At 40.2% G+C, this 22,908-nt stretch overlaps 2 protein-coding genes across 10 annotated transcripts in view; both read right to left on the bottom strand.

The window, feature by feature from the left end:
- The window catches only part of MAP7D2 (MAP7 domain containing 2), a 106,382-nt gene extending 105,425 nt beyond the window's left edge, over positions 1-957 (bottom strand). For 4 of the 9 annotated variants that reach the window (XM_081043497.1, XM_081043499.1, XM_081043505.1 and 1 more), the window contains exon 1: positions 700-947. In XM_081043497.1, the coding sequence (XP_080899623.1) occupies positions 700-826 (127 nt within the window). In that variant the 5' untranslated portion in view covers positions 827-947. Of the gene's footprint in view, positions 1-699 lie in introns of all 9 variants that reach the window. The other 5 variants (XM_081043506.1, XM_081043498.1, XM_081043502.1 and 2 more) reach the window with 3 other exon arrangements.
- A 3,543-nt stretch (positions 958-4,500) lies between these two features.
- On the bottom strand, positions 4,501-22,523 carry EIF1AX (eukaryotic translation initiation factor 1A X-linked). The gene is made up of 7 exons (XM_081042902.1): positions 22,266-22,523; positions 17,714-17,797; positions 15,509-15,612; positions 14,590-14,640; positions 12,409-12,490; positions 11,306-11,397; positions 4,501-8,622 (listed from the first exon to the last, which is right to left on the bottom strand). The coding sequence occupies exons 1-7, from the start codon at positions 22,279-22,281 to the stop codon at positions 8,617-8,619; spliced, it is 435 nt and encodes a 144-aa protein (XP_080899028.1). The 5' UTR covers positions 22,282-22,523; the 3' UTR covers positions 4,501-8,616.
- Positions 22,524-22,908: the final 385 nt, after the last annotated feature.

Here is a 22,908-nt window from a genome sequence, read left to right as displayed (position 1 = left end):
GGTCCCAGCAGCCGCAGCCACCTGGGCTGGGAAACTCATGCGTCGCGCTGCCATGTGAGGGGGCCGCGGCCCCGACAGACCCCTGGGCAGCGCTCCCAAGGTCTCGGGGAGCGCACGCGGGCGGCAGGGGAACCCAGGTCGGGGATCGCGCCCAGCTGCCCAAGCGGCGGTCCATCCGCCCCTGCCAGTGTGTGACCCGCGGATTGTGCCCCCTGGGGATGCCGCAAAGCACGCAGCTGGGCTACCTTCGCGGCAGCTGCAGCAGCGGCTCGCGCGTTTCCCTAGACGCAGAGTGGGCGGGCGCGCAGGCCTGGGCGAACCCCGGAGCCCGCTCCGTCGGCCCCAGTGGCCCCCACGCCAGCCGCTCGCGAGGAGGGGCCACCCTCCCCAGGGCATCAAGTGTGGGCCTCGGCACCCCACGTCAAACACACTTTCACCCACCCTAAGCCACCTCCAAGCGCACCCACTCACTCTGACTAGCCAAGAGGGGACCCTGCCACCCGCATCGCGAGAGGCGCGGCCCTCCATCCCGTGCCCTACCGACCCCGGGCCGGAGGAAGGGCGTTTATCCAACCGCCACACCGCGCCTCTGCCCCGCGCGCCGCAGAGCCGCTGCTCCGAACAGCCGGCGGCGGGTCCGCCCCGCCCCCCCGGGGGCCTAAAGACCCCCAGGCGCCCGCCGCACCCCGGGGGCCCTACCTGAAAACCGGTGGTTGGGCGGCGAGGTCCGCACCGCACTCGGTTCGGCCATCTTCCCAGGGAGCGGAGGCCCCCGCGCAGTCCCCTCCGTCCCAGCTCCCGCCCCGCAGCCTCCGCCGCGCTCCATCGGGATGCGGGGCCGCACAGGCGCACTGCCTGGGCCGCCGCGCCGCACCGCACCAGCCCCGCGCGCGCCCGCACGCGTCCGCGCCCTCACACAGCGTGCGCACACGGCGTGCACGGGCGATGTGCGCACCGGTTCTCAGGCCGCGCACGCGCACCACGTGCACATGCGATGAGCACACCGGTCCTCATGCAACAGGCGTACACCTACCTCGTGCACTTGCTGTGTGCTCACCGGCCCTCACACGGCACGCACACACTAATATAAAAGCTCCCCATACAGTGCACACACTCAGAGCGTTATGCACAGAATGCAGTTTCTCACAGGATGCGCATACATCCTCACAGCGTGTGAACAAAGCGCACACCACGTGCACACAGGTGCTCACCGAGCACGCACATGTTCTCACACACCGTGCACACCCGTCCTCACGTCTCGCATACGTTCACACACGCTAGGCGTCCACATACATACTCAGCGCAGGAGCTCTGGAAACAGTTCGTGGCTAGGGCTTCAAACAGCCCTCCCTTGAGCCCATGCTAATGGGGGCAGATACGGTAAACCCCAGCAAGCATAGTTAGGTTCCAGTTCTTGAGGCGCCCGGGAGGCCGGCACTGGGTCCTTCTTCACCCCAGGCAAGCGTGTGGCCACCCAGGGTGGGACTCCAATAAGCCAGGCGGAGCGACCTTCAAGGAAGGCAGGGCAGGGACATGCATTCTGATGAACCTGGGCCTTCCAACCAGGCTTCCACTCCCCCGCTGATTCCACTCAAGAGCTACTCGAAGGTTCTTTTTTTCCTGGTGTGCAAATAATGTGCACTTGAGAAATCTCGGCAAAGACATCTCTAGAAAGTCAAAAGAAACTGCTAAACGTGTAGACTCGGGAGTAGGATGGGAAGGGTGTGTGTGAGAGTTCATGTTTGTGTGTGTAACGGGGTGTCTTTCCTATGGACATCCTTTTACCCTTGCCACGAGTATTTATCATCTTTTCAAAAGCATGCATATTGAAAAAGACATCTTTGCACGGCCAGCTCGCCTCCAGGTGTGTACCCAGGTATAGCCTGCCAAGTGAACATCCCTCCCAGGGGAGCCCAGGGCCGCACGTTTCTCTGTTGGACAGTGGTGACCAGCCCTCTGAGGTTTTAACACCCACCCTAGGGCACAGAGAAATACATGATTATAAAAAGCGGAATGAAGTTCAATAAAGGTACAAGGTTTCTTTGGGGGGGTGATGAAAATATTCTAGGATTATAGTGACTATACTAAAAAAAACAAAACACTGAATTTTACATTTTAAACCAGTGAACTTTATGGTATGTAAATTATACAATATATATAAAAAAAGCTTGAAACCCTCAGGAACTGGCATCTCGGATTCCTGGTGAAAAGCTTGTTAGAGTCCCTTTGTGGCACAAAAATGTGATGAGCATGTTCGTGACACTCCCAAAGGTGTGCCCGGAGTAGGGTGCGACTGTGGCGAGAAAGCCAGGAGGGGTGTTTAGACACAATTGAGCAGGAAAGCAGGCAAGTGGGGGCTGGTCCCTTGGCTGTAAAGAAAGCTGTTTCTAACCCAGTAAGATTGAGTGGTTAACTAGGGCATGGGAGCTGTTTTCCACTTCTTTTTCCTCACAGATCTTAGGTACAAGTTTAGATAATTCATCCAATTCTTGAGCCCATGGCTTGCTGACAGTAGCACCCCTCTGCAGTTTTATTCTTCCTCTACTTTTTATTCCCACTTCCAGTCCTCATTCTAGTAATAGACACCTCCTCTGTTTAATATATTTTTGTAGTTCTATTTTTTCAAACATATAGTGTTGTGAAGACATGCATGGTTTTAATTTATATACATAACATTGCACAAGAGATTTTTCTTGCTTGGAATTGTTTTCAACATCTATCCATTGCAGCTGTATGCAAGCCTATCAGAAATAGATTAGCCATTCGTTCTGGTTTACTCTTGTAAATTGCCTATTCAGTCCTTGCCCATCTTTCTATGGGGCTACTCGTTTTTTTCTCCTTGATTTCCAGGAGTTTCGCGTATTCTAGATGCTAATTCCTTTTGGGTTTAAATACTGCAAATATTTCACACTAGTCAACTAACCTTTTCTAAGATTAGCAAACCTCCTTAATGTTCATGCCCAAATCAACACATTTTAAAAGCCTCTTATATGGAAATAATCTCTTATAAAAAAGTCGCTAGTTTACAAACAACACTCATATATCCTTTACTCAGATTCACCTATCATTACCATTTTACCCCATCTTTAAAATCATTTGTACTTCTATCTGTATCTCTATTTTTTTAATCAACTGTTTTCAAAGTTGCATACAATGTACGGCCCTTTACCCCTAAATACTTGTATTTCCTACGAATAAGGATATTCTCTTGCACAACCACATTAGTTATCAACTTCAGTAAATTTAACATAGCTACAACTTTATCTAATTGGTTGTCAGTTTCTCCACTGTAGAGGTACTAGGTATTTTTCTATTGCAATAAGCAATATGTGGGGAGGCATTTTAAAGCCATGCAAATATTAATAAATATCATACTGTGTCAAAACTTCCCCCTAGATTCAGCACCTAGTGACAGTTCTTGCTTGATCCAATCTTTCCCATGGCTATAAAATAAAATCTATCAAGTTTTGCTCTTATGGTTATGCTTTAAGAGGTCTTTTTTTTTTTAATGCAGGTATAAAAGGTCAAATTGTCAGAGGTTTATTGCCGCCCTTCAACTCCAGTGGAGTTGGGAGTCAGAGGAAAGGGAGAAACTCAAATTATAGCATCATGTAAAGAAAATAACAGAGATCTTATTTAATATATACTTCCCTAGGCCCAAAATAGTCCTCCATTAGTTTATATTTACCTTTAAAGCAATTTATTTTCTATACATGGTGGGAGATCCATTATTTACTTTGTAAAGTGTGGTTTCCCCAGCATCATCTATTAAGCTATCCTTTCCCCAGTGATCTTGAACCCACTTTTATCATGTATCAAATTCCCGTATGTACATGGGCTTCATTCTGAGTTCTCCATTCTTTTTGTGTGTTATGGCCTCTATTCTTTACAACTATGGATTACAGGTGTGAATTAATGTTAGTTCCTCCTTTTTAGAATTGTTAGAAATACTTTTCCTATGAACTTATTTTAGAATTAGTCTATCCCCCAATCCAGCGGGAATATTAATTGGAATCATGTTAAAGTCGATCAATTTGCAGAGAATTGGCATTTTTATAACGTCATACCATGTATGAACACAATGTCTATTTAATCCACATTTTTAAAAATGACATTAATTTGCTGGCTTTTTTCTATTAGGTCAACTTCATAAAAATCTTATTGTGAAACTGTCATGCTAATGGTAGCAGGTACTAGTTTTCTAACCTTAATTTTTACTTGAAAGAAAATTTTATCACTGCCAACAAATGCTATCAGTTGTTTCCCTTTAACAAGCTCATTTAATTCACTTTTGAGAAAATGTTGACACAAACCCAAGTTTGAACACCCAGTTTGTCAGTTTTTCTTTCAAGTAAAAATGGTGTTCCATGAAAAGCAGTGCCTAGTTTAATTTGCAACACAACCACACAAGTGTTTTTCCTCGAGACAACTGTACTTCGTAGTATGTAGAAGTTTTATGTAGCACTTCCTACTTTGTCACATGAAACATTAAAAAGACATGTACTCAACGGTTGGATTTAATGAGAATAATTTGTGCTACTTGTCAGGAACATTCTTAACTAAAATTGACTTTTTAACAAGAAGACAAATACCTATTTCACCTATGTTATCTTTGCACATAACAAAGTAAGATCCATTGAATGTAATTTTGGCAATCTGAGGTCATTTCGGACACTGATTTGCCACTAGAAAATGTCGTCTTCAGCACAGGTGTGTAAACACATTCATTCACTCAGAAAATGCAACCCCGTGTGACGTTTGATTGAACAGATTCATCCAAATCAAACAACCAAAACCATAAATATAAAAGATAAAAACATACATTTCCTTGATATAGCACAAGTTTTGTTTTTAAAATCAGAATTTCAGAAGAGTCATGATTAAAACATAGTTTAAAATGTCATAGTTTGAAAAAGAATCAATTGCATACAGTGTTGAAAGTTATTTCGTATTTTATTTTCTAATTGCTGTATTTTGCATGATTTTTTTACATAATTCCAAAAGATGGGAAAGGAAACCTCCAAACCAGTCCGTACTAATTAGCTTTCATGAATCTATAATAAAGGACGTAAAAGGACTAATATTAAAGACTTAAGAATGAAATGTAATCAGAGCTGCCAATGTTAATAACTATAAACTTTCTCTAAATATAGAACAGTTGGTATTTTGCAAAACATCTTCAAAGTTCCATCTGTTAGTCTTGAATTACACTGAATTAAATGAGGGTGGTAGCAATTATTTTAAATATCTTGTCAACATGAATATACAAATATATATTCTACACATTTTTTTTATTATAGGAACCAAAGACTACAAGTAAAAGAAATGGTAAGTAGAGAATATAAAAGACATGCATATTCTATCATACGCAGTCCTGGACATCAAGTGAAAAGCGGCGGACACTGCTCTAAGTGCATCATATGTATGAACACATAAATTATCAACCCTCCCAATAACTCTGTGATTCAGAGAACCAGAGAATCACAGAGCACAGTTACTGTTCTCACCATCCCCATCTTACAGGTGAGGAGCCTGAAGCTCAGACAGGCGGGAGAAGGTGCCCACGGTCACCTGCAGAGTGGGGGCTGGGACAGGCTCCAGGCTCTTCACTCTTCAGCACACTGCCTTGTAAGTACCTGACAGCTGGGGGGAAGAGAGGATATAGTCCAATACTCTCCAAATTCCTCGCTTCACTCTATACCTGAGAGGCTAGTGTCTTAGCACACTTGTAGTAAGTTTTAATTGTTTTGTTCTTTCCTGAATAGAAAGTATGGATAAAAAGGATGGTAAAGGTAAATCAAAAGCACAATCTGATGTGCAAAAGTTCATGGGAATCCAAACAGTATACATGGAACTGCCCCTTCCTAAGCAGGATAAGATCTAAACATCTCATACCAATATAAACCTTTTTTATCTTTATGACAGTCAAGTAACATAAAGAACCTCACTTTCATTCGGATACACTGTCAAGCCACAATTAATACTAGATGTTGTTAAATCTATACAAAATACAAATACAAATAAAGCATAAATCCAGCTAGGTATTGTATTTGAAACATGCTTTTACCTACATGATTACTCAGTTGCTCTGAAGTCAATACTGACAGCAGTTTATATTTATTAAAGATGTTATTCAACATCCTATAATTTAGTATTTACAAGATAGATGAGATTAAATTAAACTACGAGTCACAAAGAGTTTTGTAAGCAACTATATTTATAGCCATGATACCACAGATGTGGTGAGTAATCCAATGGCTATTCCTTAATAAAATACAAGAATTTTCATCATGCATAGTTTACGGGCACCTTAAGAGGCGGTCTCTTTAAGAGGCTGAATGTTCAAGAAAGATTCAACAGTCAAATAAATTTTGGCAAGTCTTTTTTTACACAAACACTTGGTTTGGTTATTTAGTCACCTTAGTAACACAACATATTTATACTATAACGGGAAGTGCAATAAGCACATGAAAAATGCAAGCCTATCAAAGTCATTAGTTATAACTACACCCTCTTAGTAGTAAGAACCATTATTTTTGGATTTCAAACATTTTATTTTCTTTCAGGGCACACCTTATAGCATTATATTTTAGGAATCAAAGAGTATAACCAAAACCAAACAAAAAACCCCCCCAAAACAAAAAAAAACACCTTTTAAGGACCACTTCCATTCCTCATTTGAAATATAATCAAATGGATGAAACTACAATTTCCACATGAAAGACAAGTTAGTAAAATAATTTCTCCAGGTGGTATTGCATATGAGCTATGTACAACTTTTCCCCAGTTAGTTTATTATGATTTGAGATTTTTCCAGGATGCAATAGCACTGTATTGAGCTGTTACTACCAAGGGGGGAAAAGAATCACTGCGAACACCATGAATTCGGGCCATTGTTGTAATTTTTAAAGACTCTTTAGATCACCCATATTTATTAGAGGAGTTAAGTAGGAAAACTAATGTTTGAGTTGCACCCCCCCACTGTGAGCTTTATCACGGATGCAGAGTTAAAACATTCTCAGCAAAACAATGTGGAAGGATGTAGCAAAACGGTTTCATGTGCAGAAGCCTAAAGGTCGTAGGAGGCTGAGTACTAACAGAGATAAACACTAAGTCAATTCTTAGAGGCTGGTTTCTTGTAAATATTAAAAACCAGTCCATGGTCTCAGACACATTCCACCTAGGTAAGTGTTCAGGGACGCCAAATAAGAAACATGAACTGCAACCGTCCACTTTTACTGTCTAATCTTGTGATTTAACAATGTTTTAAAGAATCTCAGATTTCGATTCCAGAGTTCGTACACTTAGGAAATTATACTAAGTGTAGGGTAAGATTTGCTTGTTGTTTGGAAGCCATGTGAAGTTTTATTCCCCTTGATATTCCTTTTCATCACTGAAAAGCTCTCTGGAATCCTGGTGGATCTCTTCTTTTAAAGTTGCACATAATTTCAATGTGACTAGTGAGGTCTAACTAGTCCAGCCCTTAATTTCATTTTACCAGTGTTGATAACGAAAAAGTAAATAAGGGTCAATCTAAATTCCACTAAGATACAAGCAAAAAAATCTGTACACACAATAAAATACATCCTAAACACAAAGTAAGGGTATAATACACTCTGTAGCATGACATTGTCTTTATTATATTTCTCTGCCGTAGCTCTTCCATTCGAAATTGGAAATCATCCTTTGATTAAGTTGTTATTCCCTCCTCTTTCCCTAGTTTAGGGATAGCTTGAACAAGGCTTAATTTGGACAAGTAGTTATGAAATTTCATTTACATATAATTTAAGTGTTTATAAAAATTGTAGCTTACATGTATATGACTTCTGAAATAAAATGACACAACAGTCTTTTCTGTAAAAATATTCTACATCCATGCATATAATCAAAATAATCTTTTCTTGGTTGGAAAATTTCCTTCGCACAGTTAAGTGAAAACAAAAAAAGGTGACAGCTGTACCAGTATTTCCACTGTTAAGATAACTGGGTGCCACCTAGTGTTTGATATCTGCAATTACTAACCAATTCAAAATTGTTATTAAAACCCAGATTCAAAAACCTGCATTTTGGAAATTAATGCCTTTTTGTTGGTATGTTTGCTGGCAAAATAAGATCCTGAAAAGAATGTACCAAAACTAGTATAAAAATAGCCACATGCTACTTAAATATGAAAAACAGACCTAATCATTTGTGACTTCAAATGCAGATTTCTGCCTTCCTTAAATTTTAACAGAATCTCATGGGCACATCTAGGTAACTAGAACACACAGAAAGTCACTGTACAGTCAACAGGCTGGTCAAAACTAGGGCTTATCCATAATCTTCCCGGAAGTGGTCAAAGTAGGAAGGGTAATGAATGCATCTTCTCTTTTTAAAAATAGATGTGCTCTTTTTTTACCCATAAGTCCCATTACAACAAAAGAACAAAGTGGGCTTAACATTTTACTTAATTCAGCACTACCAGTTTTTAAAGAATTACCTTAGAAACAAATCATTCTGCTTTAACAAACTACACTCAAATTAATGAAATTTCAATCTTCTTTAACAGGTCACAGTCAAAATCCAAAATGTTTAACAATCCTCAGAGAAATTGGAATGCAAAATGTTGAGTTCAGTTTAGATCTGAAAGGAAAAAAGAACATCAGATCAAATGAAAAACGAATTCTTATATTCTTGCAGTCTACCATAGAAGGGAGACTTGCACTCCCTTAGGCTACCTGGGAAATAAATCCAGTTTAAAGAGGAAACTCTGTACATCAGGCTTTTCTCAATTTTGGTCTGCTGCCAATAACTCTTCCCGATCTCCTTCAGGATGTAACATGTTACACTGACTGTTCTTAACACTGTAGTGTCTCCTTCCTTCTGTGCTAGTGACTTTATTTTGAGAGTGGAAGCAGACACGGGGGAGCATTTTTTAAGAAAGGAAAAAGTGTGATACTGACCAAATTCACCTCCTCTAAGTAAACCTGGTTAAAGGGTGAAGGTTAGAACATCTATAAACCATCTAGAGAAACGTCTTGGGGAAATAAGGTCCTCAGGTGATAAAGCAATCCTTACAAAATGTTCAAGATAATTCAAATTTCCTAAATAACCACTGTCTTGACCGTATTTTCCATGCCAGCCTGCTGGGCCCAGTTCTGAGGAAGCACTGGCACAGATTCAGAAAATTTCTTAGAAAAATCTTTGCCCTGTGTAGATCCTCAACTTATCACCTCTTTATGTGTGGCTTCATATCCAGGCGAGTTTCCTGATTAGGTTTTTAATTCCTAAAGAGGCTTTTTACCCCAGCTGAGCTGTAAAAATGTTTGGATCACGCCTTCATCTACAACACAATAGCTCGATATCAGGTCCAACTTCCCTTGCTCACTCCCCCCCACCACTCTGGTTCTAGCCGTTGTTTCTCAGTACAGTTGTGTAGGACACAGCTCCCTGGCCTATGCTGATATTATGAGCCTTGCGCTTCGCCCCCCCCCCCCCCCCCCCCCCCGGCTGAGGCAGTCGGTCATCGGTTGTTGGTTGGCCGCTCACAGCAGCTCACGGCAACCCAGTTCCAGAGGGCACAGCTCATTGGCCCATGTGGGAATCGAACCGGCAACGTCGGCGTTAAGAGCACAGTGCTCCAAACCACCTGAGCCACCGGGTCTGCCCCCATGTCAGGTTGTCACAGAATCGATAAATCTGTCAAAGTATCATTAACAATTTAGTCACAAGAATCCTCCGGCTCAGGGTCTCCAAAGGGAGCAACATTAAAAAAAATAATGGCCAGGTGGCTCAAGTGGTTGGAGTGCCGCGCTCCAGCGCTCCTAACGCTGAGATTCCCACATGGGCCAGTGAGCTGCGCCCTCTACAGCTAAGATTGTGAACAACAGCTCTCCCTGGAGCTGGGCTGCTGTGGGGGCTGCCGGAGCCACCAGAGTAAGCTGCCGTGAGCTGCTATTAGAGGCCAACTGACAGGCGACCAACTGCCTCAGCTAGGGGGAGCGCAAGTCTCATAGCACCAGCATGGGCCAGAGAGCTGTGTCCTACACAACTAGACTGAGAAACATCGGCTTGAACCGGAGTGTGTGTGGGGGGGATAGAGAGGGAGGCGGAAGAAGGGGGGGAAATAGAATAACATATTTATCATTTTTCATTTTGTATTTTAGCATATGCTTTAAAATGTACATAGCGTTAGTGGTGTGGTACTATATGTTTAAAAATTCATAAATGCACATACACATTATAAGTATGTACTCCAATTTTCTTTAGTTCATGATGAGAATATTCTAAATGGTTTAGAGATGCATCAAAATATAAGATGGATAGATGGGAGAATAAAAGTAGAGACAGATTCGTGATAAATCATGTATAGGAAAAGGTTAATTGTAGAATCTCAGTGGTGGGTGTCACTTGTGATGCCTAATTCAGACTTTTCCAAGACCAGTCTTTGTATTTTGGAAAAGCTCTGGTTATTCTGTTGCAAAACCTTGGTCAGGAACAACTGCTCTAGGTATATGAAAATTTCATCTTTGAATCAAATCAAACATTAATATTATTATTTTTAGTCTTATCTACGCAGGTGGTTTCTAAACTACATTTTTACTTAACGGGGGTTGAAAAGAAGAGCCCAAACCAGATTTAAGAGTAACTTACAATACCACCCAATTATTAAATAATTTATATTGCCAAAAACTAAGTTTGAATTTTATTTAAATATTGTACAAACAGAAAGCAATGAGACATTTACTCTTATGACCGTGAATCACTGCTTTGTTGTTAGGAAAAACAACACATTTTCCTCAAAATAAACACACTAACTCCAAACCAAGAGTTTGCCAATAGTGCACATCCAACAGATAAAGTAACAGAATGGCAAAAGGTCTCGATTTTAACAAAGCTTTTAATGTGTGTTGTAATTTCAACATTTATCAAGCAGGTTCAAACAAGATTCTTCTAACATACCAGTATTTTAATTGAGAAGGCATGTTTCTTTGACAAGGTCTTATATTTCTTACAACTAAATTTCTTATTAGCTATCTCTTTAGACACTCAATTAAACAAGTTATGCTTCCAATGTCTAGCATTCATATTGCCAAAGCAAATATTGATATTTTTAGGAAATGTTGAAAAACATTATATGAATTTTCAAAGTATAAACAGTTTGACTAGTTGTCTACTGAGTATTTTAATTCACAGACAAGTCTTGAAATGTACCCGTATTTAAGTGTTCAACATTCTTAGATTAAAGGAAGTTAGGGGAAAGAGCTAGTTTCTTTGGGGATAATTCACAAATAAATTTCGAAAAACACAAGGTGCATCTACTTACATCATCAATGTCTTCATCATCATCTCCAATGTCATCAAACTGGATTTCGTCATCATCTCCAGGACCAAATGTATCAGTTTCATTGATTTTAGCTAAGGAAACAATAACAAATATATACTATAACCTATATATACTATAAATATATACTATACTATACTATAAGATGTCATTAAAATAACTGCCCACTGAAGAAGCAGTCTGATGTCAAATGTTGAACTATAAAAGGAGACTCTTACAAGTCAAACTTTTAAATTAATTAAATCTAAGTTTTATTATCAGAAAGACCCTTTTCCCTCCTACTTAACCACCCTACTATACAGAAAGGTATTTTATACAACAGTGTCTGACAAATTCATTGCTAAATCAAGATGGAAAAGTACCTGTGTTACAATTTTTTTTTGCTTACAAAGGTTTTGTTAGTAAGACAGGCTAATCACATAAATTCTAAAGCTATTACAACTTCCAGTTATACTTTTAAAAAGATTCCAGTATACGCTAACAACTCACCAATCATCAGATAGACTCATCAATCAGAAAGATTTGGTCAAATCATGTGACCCCTAAGTAATGAAAATGAACCAGGAGGTAGGTGCTAGTCCTATTCCCAAATATATTAGTATTTCCTAGATTGGAAATGCCAAGTCATTAATTTCAGCAGGATTTTCATGCTTATTTTGTTTTCATAATATACAACAGAGCCAAAAAATTAAATAACTGCCAAGTGAAAAATGTCAGCTTACAAAATAGTATGTAAAGCGTACTTGCCTTTTGATGAAGTTATAAAGGACTTGTTTTACTTGTTTTCTGCTCAAGAATGCATAAATTTTGTATTGGGGGAGGAAATAAAGAATGTTGGCTTTAAAAAAATCTTATGGGGGAGCATTTGAGGTCTTGCTCCCCGGCAATGTTGTCAGTTTGGCTCAAATAAACTCTTATAAAAATTCTCTAAAAACAAAAAACAAACAAAAAAATCCTATGGGATCTATGATACTAGGGTAACACAAAAGTACGTAAACCCCACAAAATTCTACCCACATTCCTTCACCTAAATACCACCAGGTAATAACACCATAAGTTAATATAATAACCCAGACATTAATTACCATGCTCTGGAAGCTCGCCATATGCCTTCAGACTTCTCGCTTCATCTGCATTGTATTTTAAAATTACATCAGCTTTATTATCCTTGAAAAGAGATAAATAACTTTTAGAACTGATTATGCCAAAATATTATGTTAATTCATAAATTACTTTCAAACTGGATTAAAAAATTAGATCTCGCTGTTCCATTACAAACTCTTCCATTCTAATAATTTTAAAGTTTTCTCCTACCCTCTGAAAAACATCTTCGGGTTTAACCCAGTATGAAAAAGCGTGCATGCATAAATGAACAATGATCAACAAACTCAGGGAAGATATTTACAGATCTCACTTTAATAAGAGTAGAACTGTGCACATCCAATCTTTTACATTATTTACTGTTACCTTTTGATTACAAATCTTTTGAAATACAAAAATTCCCTGAGGCCATAATTTACAAGGTGACTAAACACTCTAATTAAAAAATTGAGACCGGGATAATGGCCTAAGGAAATTAATATACTTTTCTATATACCAGTGTAGGTATAGATCAGAATCTTCTATGGAGCTTTTACACCTCCTCAAGACAGATTAGAAGCGAAGCCATGAATTTGTATTTTTAAAAGCTCTTTGGGTGTTTCTGATGCAAATACCCCACGGAAAACTACTGCCTTAGAATGTTCACACTTCCCCATTTGAAAAGAATCTGACTCAGTTAAGGAAGAGAAAAAGAGTTGAAGATGATTGTTTCAAAAGCAATGAAAATAATCACAAGGACGCAAGGGCAGTGTGATTCAAACCAGCACGTCTGAAACTGATATGTGCATAGAAGCCGAGGGGGGATCTTGTTAAAATGCATATTCTAATATAGGAAGCCCGGGGTGGGGTCCAAGAATCTGCATTTCTACGTAACAAGTTCCTAAACAGCTAGTGATGCTACTGGTCCCTGCCTGGATTACCCTGTAAGTGGCAGGGGCACAGAAGGATCATGGGAGATTAAGAATCAGAAAAGTTGGTCCTGGCTGTCATTTTATGGTCAGAATATTAACACCTTTTGGAACCTTCTTTGGTTTCCCTAATCTGTTAAACAGGGAACTAATTATTCTTCCTACTTCTGGGGTTATTTTTAAGATCAAAAGAAGAAAATGGACATTAAAATGACATGAATTTAAAGCAGGCTTTCTCAACCTCAGCACTGCTGATATTTTGGGCTGGATAATTCTTTGTTGTAGGGACTGTCCTAAGCATTCTAGAATGTTTAGCAGCACCCCTGCTCTCTATTCACTAGAAGCCAGCAGCACTGTCCTCCTCCTTCAGTTGTGACAACCAGAAATGTCTCCAGACACTGCCAAATGTGTCCTGAAGGACAAAAAAAAATCATCCATGGTTAAGAACCACTGATTTAAAGTAAAGATTGTAATTCTTTATTTTGGTATATTAAAAAATATATATATCAAAGTATGACCAAGGTTATAAAAATGGAAACATTCTATCAATCACAATGTGATTAAACACATGGGGATGAGTCGCAACAGGTAGAAACCAAATGGATCTCACAGACCCATACTGATCTCTCCAGGTTGAGATCATGAGGGGGCATCCACCATTTTCCTGCCTAACTGCTCATCTAAATTTAGAGCACATACTTATACCAGGGTTTGTACTGTAATTACTCGTCTTATTCTCCCCACTACTGGGCCATAAGCATTTTGTAGGATAGGAGCTTGACTCATTCAGCTGTATCCCCTTGAGTAATGGCTTCCAGATTTTGATTTCAAGACGTATAAATTAAAAAAAAAAAAAAACTGGGGTGGAAAGTTCAACATAAGATTACATTTTTATTTTGCTAACTAAGAACACTAACAAAAACCACCACTACATAATATTGCTTATTCTAAAAAAGGGAACTTTTTAAATATCAAAAAAGGCAAAAGGACCATTTACCTTCATGAAAAATGCACATGGCCTGTGTTTCTTCTACAGAGAAAATGTGAACTGCACAGACTGGTGTTTGGGAACCATAATCCCTGGGGTACCTAGCGCAATGGCTAAGACGTAACTAGCCCTTACGAAATGTTTGTTGACATAATGGTGAGCAGCATACTGGGCTGGAATTCGTTAACATAGTTACGACTTATGTTCTAAACATTAATGACTTATCAAAATCAAGCAAGTAAACAATTAAAAGTTAATTCTGTTTTTACCTGGTAGTCTCGCAGACCAACCAATATAATGTCTGAGGTATTTATCCAAACCTATAAAAGAAATAAAAATAAACGATCAAGAGCAACACTGAATCAGCATTCCCATAAAATACCAACTGTGGGTGAAGCACCTATATTTAGAAGTAGGGGAAAATAAAAAACCATAGCAAGGAGCTGCACCTGTTTCAAATTTCCAGTAATTTGGAATGTTAAAAAAAATCTTATTTAACTATTTGATATCTGACAGTTTAGTAATTGCAGAGGGATGACGATTAGTTCAGAAATTAAGGGGTTTTTAATAGTGAACCACTCCAAGTGGTTAGTTATCCATCCATTAGAAAAGTAGAAAATTAGAAATGTGGCTTTATCTCCCTCCCTCCTCTCCTTACACCCACCCACCCATACGCACAGCTGGCAAAACCCCTTTAGTTTGGTAACAGAAAAATTGACCAATTTTTTTTTTTTTTTTAAAAATCGTAAAATCAGAGTTGGAGGGAATTTTAATTTACCTGATTAATAAATCTGCCTGAACACCTACTGTGATTGGAAATTTGTCATTACTTTCCAAGGTAGCCTTTTCATGATCACAATTCAGGAAATTTAACATTAATATAACATTTAATATCACCCCCAGCCTTTTTTTCCTTTCCTGACACTAACAATGTATTAAGAGCCAAGCCATTTGTTTTGCAGTGTGTCCCTCAGTTTGGATTTATTTACTGTTTTCTCATGAATAGATTCAGGTTAAACATTTTTGGCAGGGATATAACATAGGTGGTGCTGATCAATCTGTAAACAGAATCTGTAAATCATTGTTCCACTGAAATCTTTTGAGAATTTACATCCTTAGCACACAAAACTGTAGAGCCATCCCTCTATCACAATTTGATATTGAACTAAAATTAATCTCCACACCTACCTTTTTTCTCAATTTCCCTCTGATATGACACAACCTCTTTACACCATCAAAACACATCGCTTCTAATCGTCCATTTCCCAACATTTTGATTACTTGAGCATACTCTGGGGGAGAGAAAAGAAAAGGGTCTAAGACATTGTTCAACTTTTGATGAAAGCAACTAAAAAGGCCACATGAAATTGACATAGGTGTACTGGTTGGGAATAAATATATGCAATAAAAGAAATGCAAGGGAGTGATAAACCCCAAGCGAGTCAATAGCTGAGCCAAAACCAAACTCTGTAATGCCATTTCTACCATGTTTTCCCGAAAATAAGCCCTTGCCGGACAATCAGCTCTAATGCGTCTTTTAGAGCAAAAATTAATATAAGACCTGGTATCATATCATATCACATCATATCATACCCGGTCTTATATTATAGTAAAATAAGACCGGGTCTTATATTAATTTTTGCTCCAAAAGACGCATTACAGCTGATTGTCCGGCTAGGTCTTATTTTTGGGGAAACACAGTATAAGCTATCTCTGCTATCAGAAATGTTTTAATTATGTACTCATTTTGAGGAAGTAGACTGACTACTGTCTTCATAACTATGCTTATTTCTGGAGATCAAGATGGCTTGTCCCAAAATGTACACTACACCTCCTCAAACTCTCACATTTGAATCTTTGGCCAACTTTGGATTTTCTTTCCCTCAGAACCTTTAGAGGCAAATCTCAACACAATATTTGGTACATTTGCCAAATAAAAGTAGCTTAACATTAATAATGTCTTTCTTAAATTAGAACATCATAGCAATTATTAAGTTTTTATAAAGCCAGAAAGATGTTCTCAGGCAAAATGCTGAACTTTTAATTAAAATCTTTCCAAAGGGGTACCCAGGAAGCCACCTGGTTTCACTGCCATTGGAAAACCTGAGCAGATTGTGAGCATTAGCTTGCACATGGGCCTGTCTCTTCCGTCATTATATCACTTTGGAACCTTTAGCTTACTCAGGTTGTCCAAAGATATCCACTAATTGGTAAATACACTGAGATGTAACTTGGAAAGGCTCGACTGAGGGGCTGACACATGGAAGTGAGTTCCTCAGACTACAGAGAACCCAGCACCAACATGGTTGGTCAATTCAAAAGCCGCCTCTCTTCCAAAGTGGGGAAAAAATATAAAAAAGAAAAAGGGGCGGTGGTCAAAATTAAGTCAACTGCTAATGGAAACTAGAATGGCTAAGGCTAAGAAATTAAAAGGTCTTTTCGCCAGAAAACGTTTCATTATTTTAGTGGCTTCTCAATATGACATGAACAAATCCACAAAAGTTTTATAAAAAGACAATAAAAACTGTTTAAAAGGTGCTGAAAATTGGGATAATGGAAAATTCTGAATATGGACTATATACTAGATATATAATATATTCATGTTAAATTACTTGAGTACGATGTAATTATGTAAGAGAATATACTTGTTCTTAGAAAACACATGATGGAAGTATTATTATAATAAGGGAAAAATTGTGATGTATCCAACTAACTTTCAAATGGCTCAGGAAAAACAAACACACACATGAACACAGACATAGGGTTTAAGGGAGTTCACTGTACTAAATACTGCAACTTTTCTGAAGGTTTGAAATTACTCGAAATAAAAATATGGGAAACTTGTGTTAGATACGTTGGTCTAGCACTCACAAAATCTTAATCGGATTGAAAAGGTCAGTTAGCAGTTTACTTTCATTTTATTATGTTTTATGAAATTATATGCTAATGGCACTGGAGAAGTGAGGAAAAGCTTCAGATTCACCTCTCAAGTACCCAAGGTCTACTGAACATACTATCATACTAAATGGACAGCACCCTGTACTATCAAAGTAGGTCTATTAAATCATGGAATTGTCAACCATTGCCTTTGAGGCTTAATTCCCTCTGAACTGTACATTTCACTTAGTTATGAGTGTTCATGCAAAATAACGAAAGCTACATGTTTACAAAAATGCCACCAAACTTCAATGCAGACTGAGTATACCAAGAAATGATTACCAAAAGAAAGTCTCTGGAGAAGTACGGGGAATGAGAAATGGAGAAGAGCAAAATAGGGACACACGATCTATTGCTCAGGATTATGAATAGTATCTTTTATGTTTATAAATTGAAATTCCATATTTAAAAAAGAAAACTATTACTACAAGAAACCTAACTTACAAATACACTTACCTTGTCCATCTTCTTTGAACACCAGCTCTCTTTTTTCAGATTCATTCTCATTCTTACCCCTACGTCTATTTTTACCTCCTTTACCTAATAGTTTTAAAGAAAGAGAAAGATGTTAATTATCTGCACAACAGTAGGAAAAGAAACGAAATTAAAGCTTTCAAAAAGATTTGTTTAAAAATCACTTAATTAAAAAATTCACCTAATTTGGTCACACAACCATATGAATTTACAATCTCCGTATTAAGTGAGTTCCTCAGACTACATATTGTCACTCCCCTATCCTTGGAAATTCCTTTTGAAATATTTCTGACATAAAACACAAAGAAACAAATCAAAAGCAGATATTATAGAAAAGTATATAGATCCCTTTCTGAGGACATCTGCAGTCAGGAGAATGGAGATGAGTACATGGAGCTTCAGTGTACTAGTCTACTTTTGTATATATTCAAAAATCTCCCTTCATGTAAGTTTAAAAAAAAATAGAGCAAGGTGAAGATCATAAAGCCACCACTAGTGTAAAAAAAAAAAAAAAGAAATCCTTATTTGCTTATATATATTAATACATAAGATAACTGAAAGGGCATATAAAAAAGTTAAGTGACTGCCTGTGAGCAAGAGAAGTAGGTGGCAACGGGACAGACACATTTAGGAAAAGATTTCCCTTTTTATACTTTTTGAAATTTGAATCATGAATACATTTACTATTCAAACATTTTTAATAAAAAGTCCTTCAACAAAAAGCAGAGGTGTGACATGATCCTCTGAGTGGAAAAACTGGTAAGAAGGTTACTGTCCTTATTACACATCGCATGAAGTAGGCCAAACGTAGCCATGAAGAGGAAAGGACCTTGGAAGTAACCAACATGTCCTTCCTTCAGTAGGTGAGTGGATAAACTGTGCTATGTCCATACAATGGAATATTATTCAGAGGAATAAGAGGACTATTTCTGAGATGGAAACAAGAGAATTGTTACCAGATGTACAAAGAGGGAGGAGTAAAGGATACATGGAGCTTTCACAAAAACCTCTCAGGAACTGTTTCAGCCTCTGTAAAACCAGGGACTCAGAACAGAAGATCCAAATACCTACCATTTGGGATTCCAGAACTCTTTTATCTACTGGTGTCCTTAAAAATCTGTCCTTCTCCCTCCCCGCTTGCTTTTTATACTTTAAATAATGACACTGCTGAATTTTCCACTCTCCTTTTTCTGACTTTTAAAAGGGCCACATGCATTATTCTCAGCTTTTCATGAGCTCCCCCTCATTATGCCTACCCCTTTTGGAGCTTCATTAAGCCCCACCGTCTGCTCACTCACTTTCCAAGGAAGTTTATTTTTCTCTCACCTATCACTTCTATGCTCGTAATTTCACATCTCAGTTCACTATTTCAACTAAGCCTTGGTCTCCTATTTCTAATGGCTCAGTACATTTCCAGTAAATGGGCTACTATCACCTTAAGTTCAATTTTATTCAAAAGTCAATTTACTTTCTTTTACAAAACTGGTCCTTAATCAATCCCCTTGTTTCTGTTAGTGGTAACATAACTACCTTAAAGAATGTAAGTCTCTCAACCTATAAACATGAACGCCAATCTACCTCTCAACACTTGTACCACCTCATGCTTCAATCCAAGTAGACTTACTTCTCACTGTCCCAGTGAACTGGCCCCGAACAAGCCTATGCCTATGAGATTTTGTCTTTCTTTCACAAGAAATAATGATCTTCAAAGGGTTAAGTGATTTATTTGAGGCTGTATCACGTGAAGTGATATCTAGGATGTGAGACCCCAGTGACTATACTCTTAACCACCATGCAATGCCACTCATTTACTTGCCACAATCACTCTATGTGGCACTGTTACTTATCCCGTTTATCAGTGAGTTCATTCAAGCTCAGAGAAGTAACTCACTTACCATTAGTCAGCGAGTGCGGGTGACCAGATTCAAATGTAATCTTTTTGTTCCTGGCTCTCACATTAGGGTATCTATCTCTCCACAGCATTTTGTTACCACACCAGAACATAAACCACATTGGCAACCATTTCCAAAAGGTGGGAGAAAGGCTGTAAGTGATAGTGACACTAAAGGACTCATGGGAAGAGCCTGGAAGCTGCAAAAATTCACAGGCCAACTGGAATAAAGAATGTGCACTTGGGCACTGTGAAGAGACACTTACCCTGTCCTGGGCGCACTCTCAGAATGCTCCTGCTATTGTGAGGTGGCCCTCTATAATTTCCTGTCCCACCCAGAGCCCTCAGAGTTCAGATTTTGAGGCATTCTTAAGGCACATCAAAACTAATTTCCTAGGGAAAGTATCTTCTACTTCAAGCCATTAATCACGCCAGACCTTCCGACCAGAGTGAAAGCTCCATTAGGGTAAGGATCAGACCTGTGTACTGAGTTATACTGGAGTTGGCAATTCTTTGAGTGAGTCAGTTAAGAGTAGTCCATACATTCCTCAAGGAGTGGCAATTTAAAAATCAGAGATAGTAACTTCCTCAAAGTGTGAGAGCACCTTACCCCAAATGCTCTTCTGAGTGGGCCAAAGGATAACCTTTTTCCTGAGGTAATAGAGGAAATAGGCTAAAAATCTGTCCAAAGCAAGTCTTTCGACACAGTTCGTGGCCATATACAGCCTTACTTGTATGACCACCACCACCAGGGCTTCTGCCTTTTCCAGTGAAGAAAAACATAAACATAAATTTATTTCTACATTAAACCCCATCTCATCAAATTCCGTTCAAAAGTACTGTTCCTGTAAGTAAAATAATTAAGATGACAGATTGGTTTTACATGCACAGGAATGATAAATACTAAATTCAGAATGGTGGTTACCTCTAGAAAGAGAGGAAGAGGAATGGGGAGGGGGACACAGAGGATTTAAACTGAATGTGGGCTGTAATTCTCATGTCGAGTAATGGATTCCCAGGTGTTCACTGCAGTATCTGTCATTTTTGTATGCCTCAAATGTTATTTTACAAAGATTCATTCTTTTCAATTTACCTGACCACCCCATTTTATTGCCATGTAATGAACTTTAAAGGAGGCCAGTGAACTAGATGTGATTTAATACAGAAGTTCTGTCCACTGTTCCCCCCAAGGGGAAGCTATTATTCACTTAAGGGTGGAGTCAACAGAGGAAGGTGACTGAACCCAACAAATATTTATTGAGCATCTACTAAGTGTCAAGTGCTAGCAATCCAATGTAATTAAGACAGATACTATTACTGCCCTTTGGTGCTCACAGTCTAGTTAGGGAACTGGGACTCATCGCTAGAAATAAAAGTGAGAATAAGATAAATATTGGAGCAATCCAGTTACCATCTGAAGGAATAAAGGATTATATAGTTTACAAGAAAACTGTGAGTTTTAAAACCCTACTTTTTCACCCTGTCTTTCCCAGAACTAGCAGTAAAACCCTTGCTACAAAAAGGGCCTACAAGTTAGATTTCTAAAGGCAGTAAGGCGCAGTGCCCTGAGGGAACTGCAACCAAATATCTGGAGGGATAAAATGAGTAGTGACAGCTACAGAGGAAATGAGGCAGAATCCCTGGAGCCAGCTGTTTAGTAGAAGAGAGCAGAAGTAGGCTGGTGTCAGGGTAGGAGGTCTCAGGATGAATAATCAAAGGAAACTGCTTGTGGGTTGTGAAATATGCTCTTCTCCTGTCAGAAATTCTATGTGTCCCCCCCCCCCAGTTTCTACTGGAATAATTTCCTTTGAGATCATAAGGATACTTAAAAAGCAGAAACATCTTCAAGTCTAAAAAAAGGAGAATTTCTTTAGGGCTGTTTCACCTAGATTAGGCCTTCCACTTTGGACATTTCAAATAAACTTATCCTCAAGTCTGATAATTTATGAACGTTCAGCTTCAGAATGGAGGGAACTTAAAAGGTCTTTACTTACCACCACCATACATGACCTATAGCCAAAGTAGAAAACTCGGCTCAATATGGAACAAATGTTCTGGGGGGAAAAAGTTAAACCCCATAAAGGGAAGGCGAAGAGTACATCTCTAGAGAAAAACCTTAAAAATGCATCAAGGTTTCATCCACTGCTTACAAGAGAGAAGGGGCAGTCTCAACAATATTCAACAACTGTCCATAAAGAAACCCACGCAGAAGTGCCTGATGGTCACTAACGCAAGTACCACCCTCTGAAAGTTAAGAACTGCTTCCAGGGTTTAACTCCCCTTGCCCGGGAAGGCCCAAGGCGCCCATCTGCGAAGCCAAGACCCCCCCGGAAAAGGTCTCCCCACGGGTCCCCATGGCGCTGCGGTCAGCCTGGCGCGAATCAGGAGCAAAAGCCCACATTCTCCCGCAGGAGGCCCTACAAAAATGGCGTCGGCTCCACCCCAATGTGACCAAATTAAAAGGCAGGAGTAACTTCCCAGCTCCTCTCCCGAGCCCAGAATCACGTCCGGATCGCCCAGCCGCCTGCAGGCAGGGCGAAGAGGAAGGTCACTGCGGCCTATGCTATCCCGAGGCCGTAGGCAGCGCCCGGGGAGCCCAGCCGAGCGCAGTCGTGGTCCCGCGCGCGGTCCAGCCGGCATTACCTTTATTCTTGGGCATGGCGGAGCCGGCGGCCTCGCTTCGTCTCCGACTCCTATCTGGGCGGCTGCGGCGGCAGCGGTGGTGGCGATTCCCGCAAGGGGCGCGAGGAGCGACGCGTGGGACCGCGCAGTACCAAGTAGGCGCGAGAGGCCGGGTCGCGTGCGCAGCAGTGTCTCGAGACCGAGTTCTTCCGAGATCCGCTTGCGCCCACGCTCGGCCGCAGCAAATGGCGTCGCGGCTGCTTGAGTCGCTTGTCCCCGCCTCCCAACGCCACCTGGGCCCGCCTCCTGACCCCGCCCCCGACCCCCTGCGCTACTACGCAGGCGTAGCCGACTGCCCTCTCGTGTTAAACCAGAGGAACGAGAGCTCCCCGAGCGTTCGCTGAAGTTCAAAGAACACACCGGGGCGGGGGCGTGAGCAGACAGGAGGCGGAGGGAGGGAGGGAGGGGACGAGGCCCAAACCTCATAGTAAAGGATGGATTCAGGTAGCGCCCGCTGCTGGCTGATATCAGATCTGTGTGGCTTTGTGACAAACTAGCCGCTCTGGGTTTGAGCAGCGGACTCATCAATTGTAACTTCACATCTCAGTTTTAACTGGGCCCTTTCACCCAAGCTACCAGGTTGGGAGTCTGCGGGGAAGGGCAA

Source organism: Rhinolophus hipposideros, assembly GCF_964194185.1.
Source record: "Rhinolophus hipposideros genome assembly, chromosome: X".
In the NCBI taxonomy this organism is placed as follows: domain Eukaryota; kingdom Metazoa; phylum Chordata; class Mammalia; order Chiroptera; family Rhinolophidae; genus Rhinolophus; species Rhinolophus hipposideros.
This window is presented reverse-complemented; position numbering and strand designations above follow the sequence as displayed.

Coding starts and splice junctions, on each gene's coding strand:
- EIF1AX (XM_081042902.1), bottom strand. Junction 14,641..15,508: donor GAGGGAAATTGAGAAAAAAG/GTAGGTGTGGAG, acceptor TTTCTTTTATAG/GTTTGGATAAATACCTCAGA. Junction 11,398..12,408: donor TGGCGAGCTTCCAGAGCATG/GTAATTAATGTC, acceptor TTGTTTCCTTAG/CTAAAATCAATGAAACTGAT.